A 21,745-nucleotide genomic window follows, 5' to 3' on the forward strand; every position below is an offset into this window, starting at 1 on the left:
AAAAAAAAAAAGGCCAAAATTAGTTTCTAGTTTTTTCGAGTAAGCTAAAGAAATTAGTATTGAATTCCGTTCACATTTTAAAGCAAATGATAAAGCAAAGTTAAAAGAACAAATAAGATAGCTAAATGTGCTTTAATGATTATTAAATAATCTATTAAAAGGTGGATGTTGCATATATAAAGGACTCACTGTCCCTAAGAAGTAGATCATTCTGCATTCCCATATAGCAGGACAAGGGAGGAATAAGTACTCAATTAGGTATAAGAAGACCTCTGTTAGACTGGGTTTTACTACTGTTAGTCTTAGCTTTCGAATATACAAAATTGAGATCGATAGTATCTTACTCACTATTTAATCTTAACAATTACGTTCTCTAAACAGCACATGTTCTTAGGCTTCTAGCATAGAACTTGGGATGTGTACAAAGCTCAATATATATTTATTCTTCCGAATGAATGTTGAGAGTTCAGAGAAGGACTAAACAATTTGTTTCTTCATTACAGTCATTGAACAGCATCTTAGCAATAGTATGCTACTTTTGTCTCTTTTATAGAAACTGTGGTATTCAAGCATATAATCAAAATTATATAGTCATTTCATGTTGTATCATGCAACTAGTTTCTAAAGGCTAGTTAGTTGATATAAAGAAATCGGTAAACCTTCTTTGAAAGATAATTATTCTTTACTCATTTACTTCTCACAAAATATTAACTTGACACTAAGAGATTTTTGACCTTTAGTTCATTAGATAAGTGTTTGAAAAATATTAATGGTTTTTCTTTATGTATGAGCTAAGAAAATTTTCATCTCTCGGCTGCTCCAATTTTTTGTTTTAATCTTCTGCTAGAATTTTAAATGCTAGACCAAAAAAGAAGTTTTATGCCATAAGACTTCTGGATTTTTATCCCATAAATCTTTGCAAATCACTGAATGTAATTAAAGAGAAGATGGACACACAGGAAAGACAAAGGATGAAGGAATGGTACCTTTCTGGATGCAGGAGGGGCTCACATCCAGGACATGGAGAGGGGAGTTCATTCTAGAACAGTTATAGTCTCATAAGGCCACCAACGGAAATTAAAATTCAAGCCAATACTATTGCCTGTTAGTAACAGGAAATTTGAACGAAAAAGCACATTGTGTTTGTATTGGTGCTATCAGTTGTAGGAGTGAAAAAACACATTCTAAAAACCTTAAGGGAAAAAAAAACTTACTATAATTAAGAAGCCAACAGATAAAAAAAAAAAAAAAAAAGAAGCCAACAGATAGATGTAGCCTCTAGCACATAAAGACTGAGGCTTTAAGCATTACAGCATTTGCAGCCATAACTACTCTTAGGGAATTGTATTTTTATGAAAAAGGAATAGGGATATGAGATTCTATTTTTGGATAGACTTAGGCACCTGTTAATTTCTGTGGTCAAAGAAATAGGATGGTATGATTTGCCAGCTATCAGAATCACATGATTGAAAGAAACAGTTTCCCAAAGATAGAAGAGTTTCTGAAAAATAAACAAACAAAAATTACAGACCTAAGCAAACCCACATGTGTACTATAGTTATTCAAAGAAAGAACCACCAACTCTCTTGATGTGAGGACAGCATGTATAATTTTTACCGGCAAGATTCCACAGTTTAGGTGTTAGGATGAACAAACAAATGTTGGTTTAATACAAAGTTGGAATTTTTCTAGACAGAAGTAGATGAGGATGGATGTTTAAAGAAGATGTGGGGTTAGAAAGAGTATGCTTAGAATCACAGAGAAGGTTGGATCATAGGAACACAATAAATGGACAGATTGCATATTGTTATTGTTCAGTTGCTAAGTTGTGTCTGACTCTTTGCAACCCATGAACTCCAGCCGGCCAGGCTTTCCTGTCCTTCACTATCTCCTGGAGTTTGCTCAGACTCGTGTACATTGAGTTGATGATGCTATCCACCCATCTCATCCTCTGTTGTCCTCTTCTTCTTTTGCCTTCAGTCTTTCTCAGCATCAAGGTCTTTTTCAGTGAGTCAACTCTTCTCATCAGGTGGTCAGATTATTGGAGCTTCAGCATCATTCCTTCCAATGAATATTCAGGACTGTCTGAGAACTAACAACTACCCTTTGTAGTAGACTTGTTATTATTCAGTAGCTCAGTTGTGTCCGACTCTTTTGACCCCATGGACTGCACACTTCCTTATAAATCCCCTCATTTATCAGATTAAAAATAAAAATAACAGCCAGTAATACCATTCTGCTATATGGAATCTTTGAAGAAGGGACTTTACATGAGTTAAATAGACTCATAACATAGTATGTGATCTAAGAACATAAAATTGTAAACATTTACTTTAATTCATATGCAATTACCAGATAAAGCTAATAGATAAGTTCTAGGGATATTCCTGACTTTTATGTTTCAATTTGTAAAACAATAGCTGATAATTTGTAGGGGGGGACATACAGGCACTGTGCTCAGCACTTGACATCAATTCTTTATTGTCTCTTATACATAATGTGAATCACGTGCTTTCAATCTAGAGATCTGGGAATGGATCTGTAAATAGACCTGTGCCCATGTTTTTCTTTTTTTCTCTACATAAACAACATTTTCATTATTCCAAACCCTAAACGGATATAATGGCTTAAAAAAAACAAAAACAACCTTTTTTTTAAGAACCACTGTCTTTAGTGCTTCAGCTACTTTTAGCTATCTTTAGAAAATTCACTTACGTTCACACCACCGCCCAAACACACACGAGGATACACAAAATCATACACATTCTGCCTCTCTCCACCCCCACCCCCAACCGCCACCAAAACATCTTCCTAAGTTGTTTTATTCACACAGTGCTATAATCAGTGCTGCTGGTTATCCCATCTCATGTACCATGGTTGATTTGAGCACAGTCAATAGTAGTGGTGTGTCTGGTTGTATGCATGTGTGCGAAGTCACTCCAGTCATGATGGACTCTTTATGACCTTACAGACTGTAGCCCACCAGGCTTCTCTGTCCCTGGGATTCTCCAGGCAAGAATATTTGAGTGGGTTGCTAAGCCCTCCTCCAGGGTTTCTTCCTGACCTAGGGATCAAACCCATGTCTCTTATATCTGCTTCATTGGCAGGCTGGTTCTGGTTACCAGGTCAAAGTGTTACTATGATACGTTAATCAAAAAGTATTTGAAATTTAAATGATTTGAACTAAACAGTATGGATCTCGTTTGGCAGGAATCATTAACACAACTCCTTTGTAACACAGAGTATCCTTTATGTTGGGCTTTCCTTGTAGCTCAGTGGTAAAGAATCCGCCTGCAATGCAGGAGATGCAGGAGGAATGGCTTCTGTCCCTGGATCTGAAAGATCCCCTGGAGGAGGAAATGGCAAACTGTTCTAATATTCTTGTCTGAAGAATCCCTTGGACAGAGAGGAGCCTGGTGGGCTACAGTCCATAGGGTCACAAAGAGACACAACTGGGCACAGTACACCCCCCCCCCCCCCCCACATACACACACCCACCCTTAATGTTCATCCTATTGACTTCATATTTGGAACTAAAGAAAGATAAAATGAAAATGAGTTTTTTTTTTTTTTTAAGTGATTTAGCAGGCAATAGAGTTGCCCCAAAATTTTCATGCTGTGAATCATATGTACAGTCAAGTGTATAACCCAGAAAATAAAATTAGTAACTTGGAGAGGAAGTTAATATCTATTTGAGTTTTAAATGTGTCATATATTTCAGATATTGGCTATAAAATCCTAATTTTTGGTTCCAACACTTAAATCTTATCCTTGGCAACATATTATTCCCAGATTGAAGCTTTGTGCTTATGGTTCAGGTTTTTAACATGAACTATTCATCAGAGGCTGCATTTTATAGGCAAGTGGCATGCAAGGTACTGTCATTCACAGTATGTTTTTATGATGGAATGGTCTATCTTGTCCAGATTGAATTTTTGACTCCCAGTAGACACTGGGAAACTAAAGTCATTTATCTGTCAGCTTGCTAGGGGATGTTTTAAATTTCAGTAAACAGCAATATTGTATTAGCATGAACCATTTGGGTAAATTTGTTTCAAGGAGATAATAAATAACTAAACTACTTGGTTAAAAATCAGAAACAATTTGTTCCTGTCATCTGGTGGTGTTTAAATTAGGAAAAATAGCTCTCTAAAGGTGTAAGTAATCTATGAATCTAGTTTGAGGCTCTTGCTAGCTGTATGCTATCAGATTGCACATAATGCACTGAAATCCACAGATATCCCCCGTGTTTGGGTATAAAATTCCTTCTAAGATGATGTTATTTAATAATTTGCATGAAAATGTTCAGCTAGAAGGATAGCAGGGAAAGAAGATGACTCAACTCTATAATCTGTGCCAGCGATAATTAGTTTATATGCTATAGTTTTGCAGTCTTAAATGATACTGATATAACGGTGTACCTTCTGGAAAAGGGACTGAAAGAATTTTGAGTGATAGAATAGGCAGATGATTTAGGACCATACACACACATGTGCAAACACACATGCTTGACTTGATCAACAGAGGAGGAATGTCTCAATATCTGAAATTCTTCACTGTCACCTGTTTTAATATCTAGGAAGGTTTTGTGTTATGTGGTCGTACCATCCATGTATGATAAGAGATATTCTTCAGTTATAGCAGATTCAAGCAACTGGCCCAATTGCCTCCACATCTTGTCACGTGTGAATCAGGAGGGCCAGAACTTGACTTTTAGGTCAGGGTTAATAGTCGACATCTTTGTTGCCCCGGCATTTAGCACAGAGTGACGTCAGAAGAGTGCTGTTGAATGAGTGGGGTGTGTGGCTTCATCTCCTGGTCAGGAGAACTCAGTAATCTTCCTGTACTAAGTCTAGGTGAGATGGAGCCAGAAGCAGGGCAAAGGGCACTCAGCTGACTGATACTCCTGCCTCTCCTCCAGTTTCCCCCACACAGACCATTAACTGTTAGCTGTTTTTAAGCAATATCTTTCCCTAATTTTCTTTTAGCATAGAGTTCATTTTAACCAAAATTTATCCCTCTGTAAACATCAGGGCATAGAAGTAGGCCTGATTCATTGTGAATTGTCCTTTATTCCTGGAAACTGTCCTTTAACCTAATCATCTAAAAATTGTTTCTGGATTTATTCTGGTGATTCAGTGATTTATGTGGTTTGATTTCAGACTGATTTAGTTTAATGTAGCTGCACACATCTGAAAATATATATACATATATTTATATACACACACACATATATATAATAGCAGAGCTAATATGTACCTCTATGAGGCAGAAGCGATGGCTCTAAATGAATGTGATATGAAAGAGAATTAAGATTATCATTATTATTAAAATTATGATTTTTCTCAATTCTATATTCAAAATTATTTGTGAATCAAAGAATTCTGAAATTATGTAAACAAAAACCATCGTAAAGCAAATCACTGCAATTTTCCACAAGAAATTATGATGAATTGTGACCTAAAACGTTTTTTATATAGTTACATAATTTAAAGGTTGCATGGATATTTGCCATTTATTTTAACATCATGCTGCCATGTAGGTGGACTAGGTTGACAGATTAAATACAGAGTTACAGTTTTCCCAAATCCTGATGCCTTATGGTGATTTATCTTTACTAAAGTTGATCAATTTAGCTTTTCTGTTAGATAAAATAAGGGAATAATGCAGTGTACATGCTATCAATGCAGAGTCTGAGGTTTGAGAAAGGAAAGTGTACTTATAAAGGTTAAAGAAAAGCTTCTGAGCCAAAAGTAATATCACATCTATTGAAGAAAAGAAATTTTGTTTTAATACAGTGGACATAATCAGTTGCACATTCCACTCAGGTCTGTGTTCCCTTATTGAAATGTGATAGCCTATCTAAGCATATGTGTTTGATTAAGTACTTCCGAGATATGTTGTTGTCATATAAAAAAGACACACTTGTTTTTCTTTGCATTTATATTTTGACTGGCATTATTGATTCCAGCTTGTGCCTCATCCAGCCCAGCATTTCTCATGATGTACTCTGCATATAAGTTAAATAAGCGGGGTGACAGTACAGGGAGACAATACAGCCTTGACGCACTCCTTTTCCTATTTTGAAAAGACCCTGATGCTGGGAAAGATTGAAGGTGGGAGGAGAAGGGAACAACAGAGGATGATGATGGTTGGATGGCATCACCGACTCAATGGACATGAGTTTGGGTAAACTCTGGGCGTTGGTGATGGACAGGGAGGCCCGGCGTGCTGCAGTCCATGGGGTTGCAAAGAGTTGCAACTGAGTTACTGAACTGAACTGATATTTTGACCATGTTAGACTTGGGCTTTGTATAAAGAAAGAGCTCCTTAAATGTAGAAATATAAACTACCTAGTCACAAGAAGTACTGATGTTTGGCATGCAGTATTACTTTATGCCTAATACATTTTGTTTTCAGTTTGCTTAAAAAAATTTAAAAAAAAAAGCCATGTTTGGCATTATATGTCTGATGATTTTCAGAAAATTGTCTGTAAATCCATACATAAAAGTTACATACAGTTAGCAATACACATTTTCAATAACAATTTTAGCAGCAATATAGAGCTCCTAAAAGAAAGGGCAGTAGTGAGGTTTTATATAAAGTATAATATAGTAACAAAGGAAAAATACTGAAATTCTCAAAAAGATTTTTCTCTATTTTAATTTTTATTTCAACTTCAGTCACAGTCTATCTTAATAGAGTCAAATACTTAGCTTGAGTTAAAACTAGTGTTTCTTTATCACACCTTACCCTCTTCTAACACTGTGTGTGATACTCTTCATCTTTTATATAATAAATAAATTCTCTTTGTTACTGTGACCATGTGTCACACATAAGAAAAGATTTTAAGTAATCATTGTAGTCCATTAACTCTGGTTCCATGGACTAAGTGTAATCCTAAATAAATGAATTATTTTATATAGTTATCTGAACATTTTATTTTACCTAAAAATAGAGGTGGGTATCTTTAATTCACTTTGTGTCTTTCTTGGCACAGGTGTATTTACAAATAGGTGGTGAATGAGTGTTGAAAGGATGCTACTGAACTGCATGAAATTTAATACTATTTTACCTTGTTTTCCAAATGTTCCAATTTGGTAAATATAAGTAATCAGTTGGCAAACATAATATCTAAAATGAAGTAAACTTATTCAGTGTTTTAACTTTTGATAGAATCCACAATCTAAATTGAAAATTGTCTCCTAAGTATAAATTACAGGGTTCCATGAGGGATCAATAAACTAGTAATTGGATTTGAGTCTCAGGAGAATTCCAAAGGTTCTCTTGATTTATGTATGTGATGAGTTCTGATTTGTATTTTACCTTTGTTACAAACCTAATGCTATCAGTAATAAATGTTCCAGGACATAGAAGTTTTATGTGTGTGGAAATTCTCTAGCTACTTATTCTTTTTAAAAAAACTAATATTAAATGGTAGTTTTAAAAATGTTAATGATGCTAAATGAAATTAAAACTCCCAAGTTTCGTTCAGTATTACAAATCACATATTCTTATATTTATGTATGTAGTGTTTGGTTGGTTATTTGGTCTTCAGAGAGATCTGTATTTTATAAATCTTCACTATCATATTATGTTTCTCAAATCAAAAAATAGGCAGAATCTGTGCCCCTACCCAAATCAAAACAAAACAAGATCTCAATCTCTTCTTCTTCTGGAGATTATAATGTACATTCATACACTGAGGCTGTATGAATTACTGCTGAAAAGAGACAATTTTAACTTTATTATTTATTCTGAAATCATGACCGTAGAATAGTTTTGCCTATAAAAAATCTATTACATCTTTAAGAACTAGTAATTTTCTTTAGAACATACTTTAAGAAGCACTAATTTATTCTATTTTCCCCAAGTAATTAAAGAAAATTCTATCAATTGTGTTTTTGTTAATAAACTTTTGGATTATCCTTGTTTGTAAATGTTTAAGAGACAGAGATAAGTACACTTTTACATGATACTCAAAATACAAAAGACATACAGAAGATGAAGAACATGCATCTTCAATCAGTTCAGGAAAAGAAATTTTTAACAAATCAGTATATACATATTATTTTTAAATTGCATAGAACTAGCCTTGTAGATAGAACAAGAATTTAAAATTCCTTGATAGTTGTTTTATCCACTTTCCTTTCCATTTTTCCTTTGTAACACAATTTATGTCCATAATTTATATTTATGACATATTCAGCAACATTGATAGCTAGTAGAAATGTCCACACACATTCATTCTTGAAAAGTTAACACTCATTTGCTACTTTAGTAGAATATGAGACCATTAAGAGTGTTGGATTATCTGATATTTTTGCTGTCTAAATTCACAGACAATCTTGATTCCTTATCTGATTTTCCTGAAGAAATTCCTGCTAATGTCATGCAGTTACACTTTTCTTCAAAGAATAATATCGACACGATTTATATATTTTTAAACATCATGGTTTTAGCCAAATTTTAACAAGCCAGTTATTCAGTTGTCTAGAATTATCCTATCTATCATTTCATGATTTAGGTGAAAGAGACAGAGAGAGAGAGTGTGTGTGTCTATGTATAAATTATTTGTGTTAAGGATTTTTCAATTTTTTCTTGACAAATTGACCTCAGATTTGCACCAAGGTATTTCGCTCCATTGCAAGATGTGCTTTTCTAATATCACTGATATAGTGTTTTAATATGTTCTTGTAGAAAATATTGGCTAATATTTATGGGTCTTTGTGGAATATATCATAAAAGGAATACTATGTGGGTCTTATTATTTCATATGTGAATAAAATATATTTAATATTTGATCCAATGTTTTTATGTTTTTAATCAAATCAATAAAGCATTCCTTTTTCCTTTTTTTATAGAGCAATGAAGTTGTCTACTACAATGCAAAGGATGATCTTGATGTGAGTATTAAAAGTTTTACATTACATTGCATGCTAGACTTAACTAGACTAGGGTGAATGGCTTTCTTTTTTATTTATTTATTTATTTATTTATTTATTAGTTGGAGGCCAATCACTTCACAGCATTTCAGTGGGTTTTGTCATACATTGATATGAATCAGCCATGGATTTACACGTATTCCCCATCCCGATCTCCGCTCCCACCTCCCTCTCCACCCGATTCCTCTGGGTCTTCCCAGTGCACCAGGTTGGAGCACTTGTCTCATGCATCCCACCTGGGCTGGTGATCTGTTTCACCATAGATAGTATACATGCTATTCTTTTGAAACATCCCACCCTCACATTCTCCCACAGAGTTCAAAAGCCTGTTCTGTATTTCTGTGTCTCTTTTTCTGTTTTGCATATAGGGTTATCGTTACCATCTTTCTAAATTCCATATATATGTGTTAGTATTCTGTAATGTTCTTTATCTTTCTAGCTTACTTCACTCTGTATAAGGGGCTCCAGTTTCATCCATCTCATTAGGACTGGTTCAAATGAATTCTTTTTAATGGCTGAGTAATATTCCATGGTGTATATGTACCACAGCTTCCTTATCCATTCATCTGCTGATGGGCATCTAGGTTGCTTCCATGTCCTGGCTATTATAAACAGTGCTGCGATGAACATTGGGGTGCACGTGTCTCTTTCAGATCTGGTTTCCTCAGTGTGTATGCCCAGAAGTGGGATTGCTGGGTCATATGGCAGTTCTATTTCCAGTTTTTTAAGAAATCTCCACACTGTTTTCCATAGCGGCTGTACTAGTTTGCATTGCCACCAAGAGTGTAAGAGGGTTCCCTTTTCTCCACACCCTCTCCAGCATTTATTGCTTGTAGACTTTTGGATACAGCCATCCTGACTGGCGTGTAATGGTACCTCATTGTGGTTTTGATTTGCATTTCTCTGATAATGAGTGATGTTGAGCATCTTTTCATGTGTTTGTTAGCCATCTGTATATCTTCTTTGGAGAAATGTCTGTTTAGTTCTTTGGCCCATTTTTTGATTGGGTCATTTATTTTTCTGGAATTGAGCTGCAGGAGTTGCTTGTATATTTTTGAGATTAATCCTTTGTCTGTTTCTTCATTTGCTATTATTTTCTCCCAATCTGAGGGCTGTCTTTTCACCTGACTTATAGTTTCCTTTGTAGTGCAAAAGCTTTTAAGTTTCATTAGGTCCCATTTGTTTAGTTTTGCTTTTATTTCCAATATTCTGGGAGGTGGGTCATAGAGGATCTTGCTGTGATTTATGTCGGAGAGTGTTTTGCCTATGTTCTCCACTAGGAGTTTTATAGTTTCTGGTCTTACATTTAGATCTTTAATCCATTTTGAGTTTATTTTTGTGTATGGTGTTAGAAAGTGTTCTAGTTTCATTCTTTTACAAGTGGTTGACCAGTTTTCCCAGCACCACTTGTTAAAGAGGTTGTCTTTTTTCCATTGTATATCCTTGCCTCCTTTGTCAAAGATAAGGTGTCCATAGGTTCGTGGATTTATCTCTGGGCTTTCTAAAGGATGTGAAAAGAGACAAAGAAGGACACTACATAATGATCAAAGGATCAATCGAAGAAGAAGATATAACAATTATAAATATATATGCACCCAACATAGGAGCACTGCAATATGTGCGGCAAACACTAACGAATATGAAAGAGGAAATTAATAGTAACACAATAATAGTGGGAGACTTTAATACCCCACTCACAACTATGGATAGATCAACTAAACAGAAAATTAACAAGGAAACACAAACCTTAAATGACACAATGGACCAGCTAGACCTAATTGATATCTATAGGACATTTCACCCCAAAACAATCAACTTCACCTTTTTCTCAAGTGCACACGGAACCTTCTCCAGAATAGATCACATCCTGGGTCATAAATCTGGTCTTGGAAAATTCAAAAAAATTGAAATCATTCCAGTCATCTTTTCTGACCACAGTGCAGTAAGATTAGATCTCAATTACAGGAAAAAAATTGTTAAAACTTCAAACATATGGAGGCTAAATAACACGCTTCTGAATAACCAACAAATCATAGAAGAAATCAAAAAAGAAATCAAAATATGTATAGAAATGAATGAAAATGAAAACACAACAACCCAAAACCTATGGGACACTGTAAAAGCAGTGCTAAGGGGAAGGTTCATAGCATTACAGGCTTACATCAAGAAACAAGAAAAAAACCAAATAAATAACCTAACTCTACACCTAAAGCAATTAGAGAAGGAAGAAATGAAGAACCCCAGGGTTAGCAGAAGGAAAGAAATCTTAAAAATCAGGGCAGAAATAAATGCAAAAGAAACTAAAGAGACCATAGCAAAAATCAACAAAGCTAAAAGCTGGTTTTTTGAAAAAATAAACAAAATTGACAAACCATTAGCAAGACTCATTAAGAAACAAAGAGAGAAGAACCAAATTAACAAAATTAGAAATGAAAATGGAGAGATCACAACAGACAACACTGAAATACATAGGATCATAAGAGACTACTACCAGCAGCTCTATGCCAATAAAATGGACAACTTGGATGAAATGGACAAATTCTTAGAAAAGTATAACTTTCCAAAACTGAACCAGGAAGAAATAGAAGATCTTAACAGACCCATCACAAGCAAGGAAATCGAAACTGTCATCAAAAATCTTCCAGCAAACAAAAGCCCAGGACCAGATGGCTTCACAGCTGAATTCTACCAAAAATTTAGAGAAGAGCTAACACCTATCTTACTCAAACTCTTTCAGAAAATTGCAGATGAAGGTAAGCTTCCAAACTCATTCTATGAGGCCACCATCACCCTAATTCCAAAACCAGACGAAGATGCCACAAAAAAAGAAAACTACAGGCCAATATCACTGATGAACATAGATGCCAAAATCCTTAACAAAATTCTAGCAAACAGAATCCAGCAACATATTAAAAAAATCATACACCATGACCAAGTGGGCTTTATCCCAGGAATGCAAGGATTCTTTAATATCCACAAATCAATCAATGTAATACACCACATTAACAAATTGAAAGATAAAAACCATATGATTATCTCAATAGATGCAGAGAAAGCCTTTGACAAAATTCAACACTCATTTATGATTAAAACTCTCCAAAAAGCAGGAATAGAAGGAACATACCTCAACATAATAAAAGCTATATATGACAAACCCACAGCAAGCATCACCCTCAATGGTGAAAAATTGAAAGCATTTCCCCTGAAATCAGGAACAAGACAAGGGTGCCCACTCTCACCACTACTATTCAACATAGTGTTGGAAGTTCTGGCCACAGGAATCAGAGCAGAAAAAGAAGTAAAAGGAATCCAGATAGGAAAGGAAGAAGTGAAACTCTCACTGTTTGCAGATGACATGATCCTCTACATAGAAAACCCTAAAGACTCTACCAGAAAATTACTAGAGCTAATCAATGAATATAGTAAAGTTGCAGGATATAAAATTAACACACAGAAATCCCTTGCATTCCTATATACTAACAATGAAAAAACAGAAAGAGAAATTAAGGAAACAATACCATTCACCATTGCAACAAAAAGATTAAAATACTTAGGAGTATATCTACCTAAAGAAACAAAAGACCTATACATTGAAACTATAAAACACTGATGAAAGAAATCAAAGAGGACACAAACAGATGGAGAAACATACCGTGTTCATGGACTGGAAGAATCAATATTGTCAAAATGGCTATTCTACCCAAAGCAGTCTATAGATTCAATGCAATCCCTATCAAGCTACCAACGGTATTTTTCACAGAACTAGACCAAAGAATTTCACAATTTGTATGGAAATACAAAAAACCTCGAATAGCCAAAGTAATCTTGAGAAAGAAGAATGGAACTGGAGGAATCAACCTGCCTGACTTCAGACTCTACTACAAAGCCACAGTCATCAAGACAGTATGGTACTGGCACAAAGACAGAAATATAGATCAATGTAACAGAAGTGAATGGCTTTCTTAACAAGCTGACCATGTTGTATATTTAGTTGGATTCATGTTTCCATCCAGCTTTAAAATCATAGTTGCTTATAAGCACTAACACCTATTTAAATTCAAATTGGTTTTCTCTCATCTTAGATGTGCTACAGTTAATTCTGTGATCCAAAAATTTCATTTTAGCTCTACATATTCCTTAAATCCTGCTAACTTCATCAGGTTTGCTGGAGTTGGCCCATTTCATGTAAAATTTTTAAGAATTTGTAAAGAATTGTAAGATAATATATTTTACAATTTACTATAACTTTTTTGGGGTAGTTTAAAGTGCTTTAGATATGTTAATAGTATTGCTCTTGTAGACCCTTAGATGGTGAATAAAAATGAACTGTGTTTTATGATTGGTATATTGGTTTAGCTATTACAGAGAGACTGAAATATGCTAAACTGAAAATGCTAAAGCAAAACAAAAGATTATTCCTCTCTAATGGCACTTTCTATGTGCAAGGCCTAATAGAGCAACTCTATAATCCAGGCCCTACAAATGTTTCTCTCATGATTTTTTCCTCTCCTCAAAATAGCTTTTCTATTTTATGGTCCAAAATGGATGCTGCAATATCCAAAATATTTGCTTTCTGTACATGAGAAAGGAATCAGATGGCACTGAAGGTCATATTCTGGAAATTACAGAAGACACATCTGTCTGCACCTGTTGTCTACTACTTCATTACTAGTGTTACCTAGTTGCCAGAAGATGTGCAATGTAATTCCCCATCCTCCTCCCACCTTCCCATAAGCATGTAGGCAAATAAAATACAAAGTTCCATTACCAAAGAGAGAGCAGAGAGAATAGTAGTTGGGAGTTAATTAGTAGTTTCTGTACTTAACTTCAGTTTGCTCTTCCTGGCTTATTGAAGTTAATGCCCACATCTACCCCTTCAATTGGGTAACTTCTATAAACTTATATTAATATAGTCAAATTCTTCAACTTGGAATGGAGCAGAAAATTCTCACTTATAGTAAAATAATTATAACATTTTGTGCTGTATTTAGTATTATTTAGTTCTTAATGCATATGTATTGATCACTGTGACCAAAATGTTTTCTGCAATAGAAATATATAGTCTTTATTTTTTTAACTAATTTATTTTTTATTGAGGGGTAATTGCTTTACAGAATTTTGTGTTTTCCGTCAAACCTCAACATGAATCATAGGTATACATATATCCCTCCCTTGTGAACCTCCCTCCCGTCTCCCTCCCCAGCCCACCCCTCTAGGTTGACACAGAGCCCCTGTTTGAGTTTCCTGAGCCATTCAGCAGATTCCTGTAGGTTATCTATTTACACACGGTAATGTAAGTGTCTGTGTTACTCTTTCAATACATCTCACCCTCTCCTCCCCCCTCCCCATGTCCATAAGCCTGTTCTCTATGGCTGTTTCTCCATTGTTGCCCTGTAAATAAATTCTTGAGTACCATTTTTCTAGATTCTGTATATATGCATTAGAATATGGTATTTATCTTTCTCTTTCTGAAATCTTGCCAGTAATGTGAAGCTATAGAAAATGGGTAGGCCAGACTTAGCTGTAGAAATATTTTGATATGCTCACACAAAAGCCAAGGAGTTTGCCTTTGGATGTCATACATTCTCCAGCTTGCCCCAATTCCACTCTCGTTGTCTTATTCTCTGTCTATATCACACATCTACACACATGAAGAATAATTAGAATTGTCTTAACATAACACAGGGATAGAATCCTCAGCACACCAACATTTAAGGAAAGGTCTTGAAGGCAGGGTAGGGTGTGTAGAATAAGAGTAGATGGAAATGAGGAAAAAGTAGCTTTCATAATAGAAGTAAATCATATGTAAAAGCCCATAATTTTAGTTGATGTTGAGTTAAGACTAATTGTTCCTATTTTTCTTCCATGTTTGTTTTATTTGTCCATCACCAAGTTAAGATTTGAATATAAAGAATGACATATTCAAGTGTAATCTATTGATTTTGTTCATTATAATGATGATACATGGCCTCACTTAAAGGTAAAGCAAGCATTTAAAGGTGATCAGTTATCTCTTTGGAGTGTAACTTTCTATTAGTTACATCTGAATTAGTTTGTGGAGAGCTGTCAAGTTGTAAGCTTTTCAAGGACTTTGATATAAGACAGTTCCTCAGGGGCATTTTATAATCTCCATGCTACTCTAGATCGATGCTACTTATATTCAGCTTCTGGGTATAAAAATAAAAACTTAGTGACAGCCAGATTTAACTAAAGTGGTGACCGAAATAAGGGTAAAAGTAATGTCCCTTAGGATTGTGTAATATTACAAAAAAACTATGACTATATTCATCCACACAGATTTTTGCTTTGAAACTTCAAAATGTATTACTGGGCTAAATTATTTGGTTATTCGGTTAGCCACAATTCTCCTGGTAGACATAAGGTACATAAAGTACATAGCCATGCTAGAAATGTAAGGTGATCATTTCTGTCCCTTGTGCTAGTTAATATTAGCATGTTCTCTCCTCTAATTACCTGATTATAATATCCTACAGGTTTTGTGCGAAGTAGTCTTTAAAAACTAATTCAAATACTACCTACTCTTGAAGCCTGCCTTAGTTTTTCTAGATAGCAAATGGTATTTCCTTCTTCTGAGTACCCTAAATAACTTGTTACACATTTTTGGTTTTAATGGTCTAATACCATACACTGTAGTATTTTTATATAGGGATAATCTTCTTTATTAAATTTTTGTGTCTTGAGATAAGGGTCTTAATCGTTTTCTGTCTTTAATGATTTACAGTAATTGCTGACATGATGCTATTAAATTGGATAGTTGGTTATGTGCTTCAGTTCCCCAGTGGCTCACGTAGCAGTCGTGAAGATTGTTCACTTTGTAGGTGGTGCTGCATTTGCAAAGTAAACAGGAAACCCTTTGCAAACATGGTAGTAAAGACAACGTTTGTTTTGCTTCAAGCTTGGGTGGAAACAAGATGAAGAGAGGATTGGCAAGATTGGCTTTGACTATGGACTGCCTTTGAATTAATTTTTCTTAATATAGACATTTGAAGATGGGAACAGAGTGGACCTTGTTCTTTCCTTTTCTCTCGTGTGTTCCTTCTTCCCGTTAGCCTCTGGTTCAATCATGAGGACTAAGTAAAGACATACAGACAGTCAGCTTTGCCCTATGTCTAAAACTGATTCAAGTTGAGAATAAGTATTAGAGTTAGAATATTTGCAGGCAATTACTACAAGTAATATAAGATCAGAAATTTTGGTTCTAAGACTGAAGAGATCTGATAAATTAAGCTTTTATGAATATTTGTGAAACATGAAATCAAGCCTATTAGTCCATTGAACTAAATTTTGTCTAATTTTGCATTTAGTAATAGTAAATTGCTGAATTTCATTTTCAGAGAGACTACAGCATTAATGTACACATAATGTTTTAATGTAAGATTAGTTTTTAACTTTTTATCAAGAAAATTGTTTTAAATATAAAAAAGAAAGAATAATAAACTGAGTCTCCATAGTTGCTGTGTCTATTATTTGCTTAAATATTTTAAGATAAAATAGATATGATATTTCACTCATAAATTCTTCCATATGAAACTATTTTTCCCAATTAATAACAATACATACATGTATAATTACTATGTATCAGTACATTGTTATATGGAGGAAATAGAATATGATACTTAGGAGATTATATTCCAGAGTTCCACTGCAAGCATTTGAATCCCAGATGTGCCATTTTCTGGCGTGGTGATTTGGCAGTCACCTCACCTCTCTGTTTTTCCCTCTTGGCTTGAAAAGTAAAGGTAATAGTGATACCTACCTCATACAGTTATGTGAAAATTAAATCACTTAATGCATGTAAAGCATTTAGAACATTCCCTGTCTTACAGTAGGTAATCTAGAAATATTAGTGAGTGTAATTTTTTAAATTAATAATTATTAATATTGTTACAATACATTTAATATTGATTTGAAGTGATTTTAGTTCTCCATGGGAACACATTTATGCATGTGTGTGTGTTAACAATAATTAAAAAGTACTAATTTGAATTATTTTATTGTTAAGAATATCCTTACATTTGTGTGAAAAACTAAAGAAAATACTTAACAAAATAAAAATTGAAATAGAATCTTCTAAAACACATTTAGAAATGCATATTACTGCAATGTAGAAATTTGTTGTGAAATCCTTGTGAGTGGTATATATCCAGATTAGAAAAGATAGTTAAATGTCTAAATAAAATGGAAAATAGCTAACAATGGAACAATTAGTTATGAAATTCCACATTCAGGTTCTCCTTAGTTTTGATGGGTGGAGATGCCACTATACCAATGAGGAACTGCCCTCTCCTTAGTTTTAAAATTTATTTAGGTTCTTGTATAGGTTTTTAGAGACATCTGTCCCAATAAATCTTTAACTTCCCTAAAGGTTTAGCGAAACAGATTCTGCAGAAAGCTTGAGTTGTGCTAGCATGCAGCACTATTTTCTTAATTCCTAAAGCAAGCAAAGAGAAAGCAAATCATTGCAAACCCTTATTAACCTAATTCTAAGATCTATGTTTTGGACTGAAATCCAAATGAAATAAATTCAACCCAGAATTCCCATGTCGATAAATTAGGTTGATTTATTTGCTACATTTTATTTTATTGATTACGTTAAAAATGTGACCTGTCTGGGACATTTGGCTAGTCTGCTGAATTCCCTTGCATATTTATGTTGCTATTTATTTTCTTTCTGGCCTTGTCTGCATTAAAATTAATCCCAACATAATGTCCTTTCTAAATGTCTTTTTAAAAGGCCAATCATTCATTTTATTTTATAGAAATATCAGTCTGCTTCTAGAATGAACCAAAAGTGGTATGTATCAAACAGTGATGAAATGTGTTCTAATTATTAAAGAAGGAATCAAAGTCTAGTTTCCTCTCTCTCTCTCTTTTTTTAAATTATCTAATAGTATGTGGCCTTTATTTGAGGCTCTGCTAATGATTATTGTTGAATCCTCATAGGAGATAGTATAGAGAGAGAATATTAATTGCTTCAGTAAAATAAATGCTATAATCAGAGTTGCCTTTTTTGTGTGTGAATCAAAATAAATGGTTTGAATATTTTCAATGCTCTTTGTTTGGATTAGATTATAATAATAGTTATATTATATAATATATATAACAATAGTCGCTCAAATTTATGTTAGCTTAATGGACTTCCCAAGTGGTGCTAGTGGTAAAGAATCCGCCTGCCAGTGCAAGAAGCATAAAAAACTGAATTTCATCCCCAGGTTGGGAAGATCCCCTGGGGGAAGGCATGGCATCTCTCTCTAGTATTCTTGCCCGGAGAATCCCATGGACAGAAGAGCCTGGCGGTCTACACTCCATACGGTTGCAAAGAGGGAACATGACTGAAGTGACTTAACATGCATGCACACGCTTATTCTAAACTAGGAAATAAATGCTTTGTAGGTAATGTTATCGTTCACACTCGTCTTTTGTGGCACATACTGTTATTTTAATAATTTTCAGAAAAGTCAAGTAAAATTTAATGAGCTTGAGTGACTTGTCCCCTTTCACACATGTGTATTTGGAAGAGCGGAGAATCGAATGACGTGCATTCAGAGGGATCCACAGCAGGAGCCGCGTGTCACTGGGCTGCGCAGCCCTGCGTTTGCCGTGGGCGTCCATGGCGCACGGGAAGGACCTGTGATGGAGCTGTTATAAATCAAGATTTTCAATTAAAAGTTCTGAAGATGGTTTTGATTTAAAATTTTAATTTATTATACCTATCCATCATTCTTTCCATATTTAATTTTTATGTATATGGCCTGTATTTATCCAGCCAGCTTCATCCTTGACTGTTGTTAATAGTGACTTGCAAGTAGGTAAAATAAAATCTCTGTGATTAAAAATGATGGTTAGACTTTAAATCAGAAATCTTCACTGATCTGATCCATCATTCCTAGTGATATTTATCATGAATACCTTAAAATTAATGCATGCACCTTTGTGTGAAATATAGCCTTATTAGAATTCATGGGAGGGGGAACTGTTAAAACTGATAATAAGGAAGATTATTTCAGATTCTATTTCTTGTAGGAATAGTGCCATGTGCTTTTGGTGCCTTCTTCCAAAAATTGAGTCTGTTTTAATATTTTTGTAATGCTTTGTACGCTTGTGCATGTGCTCCTTTTGCAAGGATAGTTAAAACATTGGTCCTAAGCTGCTTTGGAGCGGTGGCATGCATAATTCTCTTTTAGATTGCACATGTAATTCTTCCTTTACAGAAGGTAGTATATGGTGTATTTATTTAGAACTCACTGAATTAAGATTGGAAAATTCGGTGGTATTATGGGGGCATTATCTACTCACCCTATGTACGACATTGGGTAAACAAATGTGGGGACTAGATTGCTTTGAGTGATATCTTCAACCTTTTCTTGCTTGCATATACGTATCAGTTTAAAAAACTCACCTATTTACTTATAAATTATATGTACAGACACATACACACACACACACACACACACACACACACCCCTGAACTGATATGCTGAGAAACCTCCCAAGAGATTTCCAAATTTTTAAGATAAGTGAAGTTTTATGAAGTGTTGGTTTAAGTGGCATTTGACAATAAGAATTGCCAGAAAAAAGCAAAAAGGTTTATCTAGATACTTAGTAGCTAAATGCCTTTAATTATGATGATTTTGTATTAACCACTGGAAATACCTCAGCAGGCCATAGGAACACAGGGATTTGTTAACAATATAGTACTAAGAAATCTAAACCCATATTTATAATAATCTTCTTGATAATGTTAGCGTTTTTGACTAGTTTGCTGGTTGAACTTCTTGAATCACTTTTCTATCTGGTAATGAAGTACAATAAGAAGAGCCAGTGCTGGCAGTAGAAGCATCATCTCTGTCATTCCCTTTTTGTTCAGTGCATCTTCCATTACTAGAATCTCAACTTCAATCATTATTAATTACAGACATCTTTTAAAGCTGGTACCACATATGGAGTAGGTTGTATCTAAGAAAATAGTAAGTAAATTTACACATCAGTTCAGTTCAGTCACTCAGTCACGTCTGACTCTTTGTGACCCCATGTACTTCAGCACGCCAGGCCTCCCTGTCCATCACCAACTTCCAGAGCTTATACAAACTCATGTCCATTGATTTAATGTTGCTAGCCAACCATCTCATCCTCTGTCATCCCCTTCTCCTCCCGCCTTCAATCTTTCCCACCGTCAGGGTCTTTTCAAATGAGTCAGTTCTTCACATCAGGTGGCCAAAGTATTGGAGCTTCAGCTTCAGCATCAGTCCTTCCAGTGAATATTCAGGACTGATCTCCTTTAGGATGGACTGGTTGGATCTCCCTGCAGTCCAAGGGACTCTCAAGAGTCCTCTCCAACAGCACAGTTCAAAAGCATCAATTCTTTGGTGCTCAGTTTTCTTTATAGTCCAACTCTCAAATCCATACATGACTACTGGAAAAACCATAACCTTGACTAGATGGACCTTTGTTGGCAAAGTAATGTCTCTGCTTTTAAATATGCTGTCTAGGTTGGTCATAACTTTTCTTCCAAGGAAAAAGCGTCTTTTAATTTTATGGCTCCATTCACCATCTGCAGTGATTTTGAAGCCCCCCAAAATAAAGTCTGTCACTTTCTCCACTGTTCCCCCATCTGTTTGCCATGAAGTGATGGGACCAGATGCCATGAGTCATGATCTTAGTTTTCTGAATGTTAAGCTTTAAGTCAACTTTTTCACTCTCCTCTTTCACTTTCATTAAGAGGATCTTTAGTTCTTCTTTGTTTTCTGCCATAAGGGTGATATCATCTGCATATCTGAGGTTATTGATATTTCTCCTGGCACTTGATTCCAGCTTGTGCTTCGTCCAGCCCAGTGTTTCTCATGATGTACTCTGCATATAAGTAAAATAAGCAGGGTGACAGTATACAGCCTTGATGTACTCTGTTCCTTATTTGTAACCAGTCTATTGCTCCACGTCCAGTTCTAACTGTTGCTTCCTGACCTTCATACAGATTTCTCAAGAGGTAGGTCAGGTGGTCTGGTATTCCCATCTCTTTAAGAATTTACCACAGTTTGTTGTGATGCGATTCACACATAAAGTGTGCATTGAAAGTGACTGTGTAAGAAGTAAGCTCTCCTTTCTCCTCTGATACCTAGAGGATGACTGATGACTTGAGACTAACTCACATACAGTTAGTAAGGCCAGAGTAGATGGAGTGCTAATGTCACTCCATTTAGTAAATATTTGCAAAATTTAATTTTTTTATCTCATTTACTAGAAATGGGTGTAAGTTCAAATGCTTTTCCCCACCCTTCCTATGAATTCTCTTGGGGACCACGGACACAGGGTGTGTTCAGCTTTATTTAAGTTATGCACAGAGAGAAAGTCTTGGTTATCACTCGAGGGAAGTAATTGAAGTAATTCTACTTGTGAAATTGAAGTGAAAAGCCCAGCTAATGTTCTAAGCTATGTTCACCTACACAATGTCTGTTTGACTGATTGATATCTATAACTATGTTGTGAATGCATTAGCATAAATTAAAATGTAAATTCTCAGGGCCAAATGGCTTGGAAACCAAGAGACTCCTTTGGTAAATGCTTCTATATACCAACCTTCCATCATTTACATGTTTTTGTAATTACATGGCATTTAGAGAAAAAAAAGGTTGGAAACAATTCACTTTGAGTTAAAGCTCATAGATTTCAGAATTATAATTTTCAGAGCCAGGAGGAGCCTTACAAATGTTATTTTCCTCTGTTTCTTTTAAAAAGCAAACAAAGAAACAAAAAAAATACCACCAACAAAAATCCCTGAGGAG

General features: G+C 34.9%; 1 protein-coding gene across 5 annotated transcripts in view; it reads left to right on the forward strand.

Moving 5' to 3' along the window:
* CACNA2D1 (calcium voltage-gated channel auxiliary subunit alpha2delta 1) overlaps nt 1-21,745 on the forward strand; it is a 513,972-nt gene that overhangs the window by 304,903 nt on the left and 187,324 nt on the right. For all 5 annotated transcript variants that reach the window (XM_061165139.1, XM_061165136.1, XM_061165138.1 and 2 more), the window contains exon 5: nt 8,865-8,906. In XM_061165139.1, the coding sequence (XP_061021122.1) occupies nt 8,865-8,906 (42 nt within the window). The remainder of the gene's footprint in view (nt 1-8,864; nt 8,907-21,745) is intronic.

This window comes from Dama dama, chromosome 18 (assembly GCF_033118175.1).
Source record: "Dama dama isolate Ldn47 chromosome 18, ASM3311817v1, whole genome shotgun sequence".
Classification (NCBI taxonomy): Eukaryota; Metazoa; Chordata; class Mammalia; order Artiodactyla; family Cervidae; genus Dama; species Dama dama.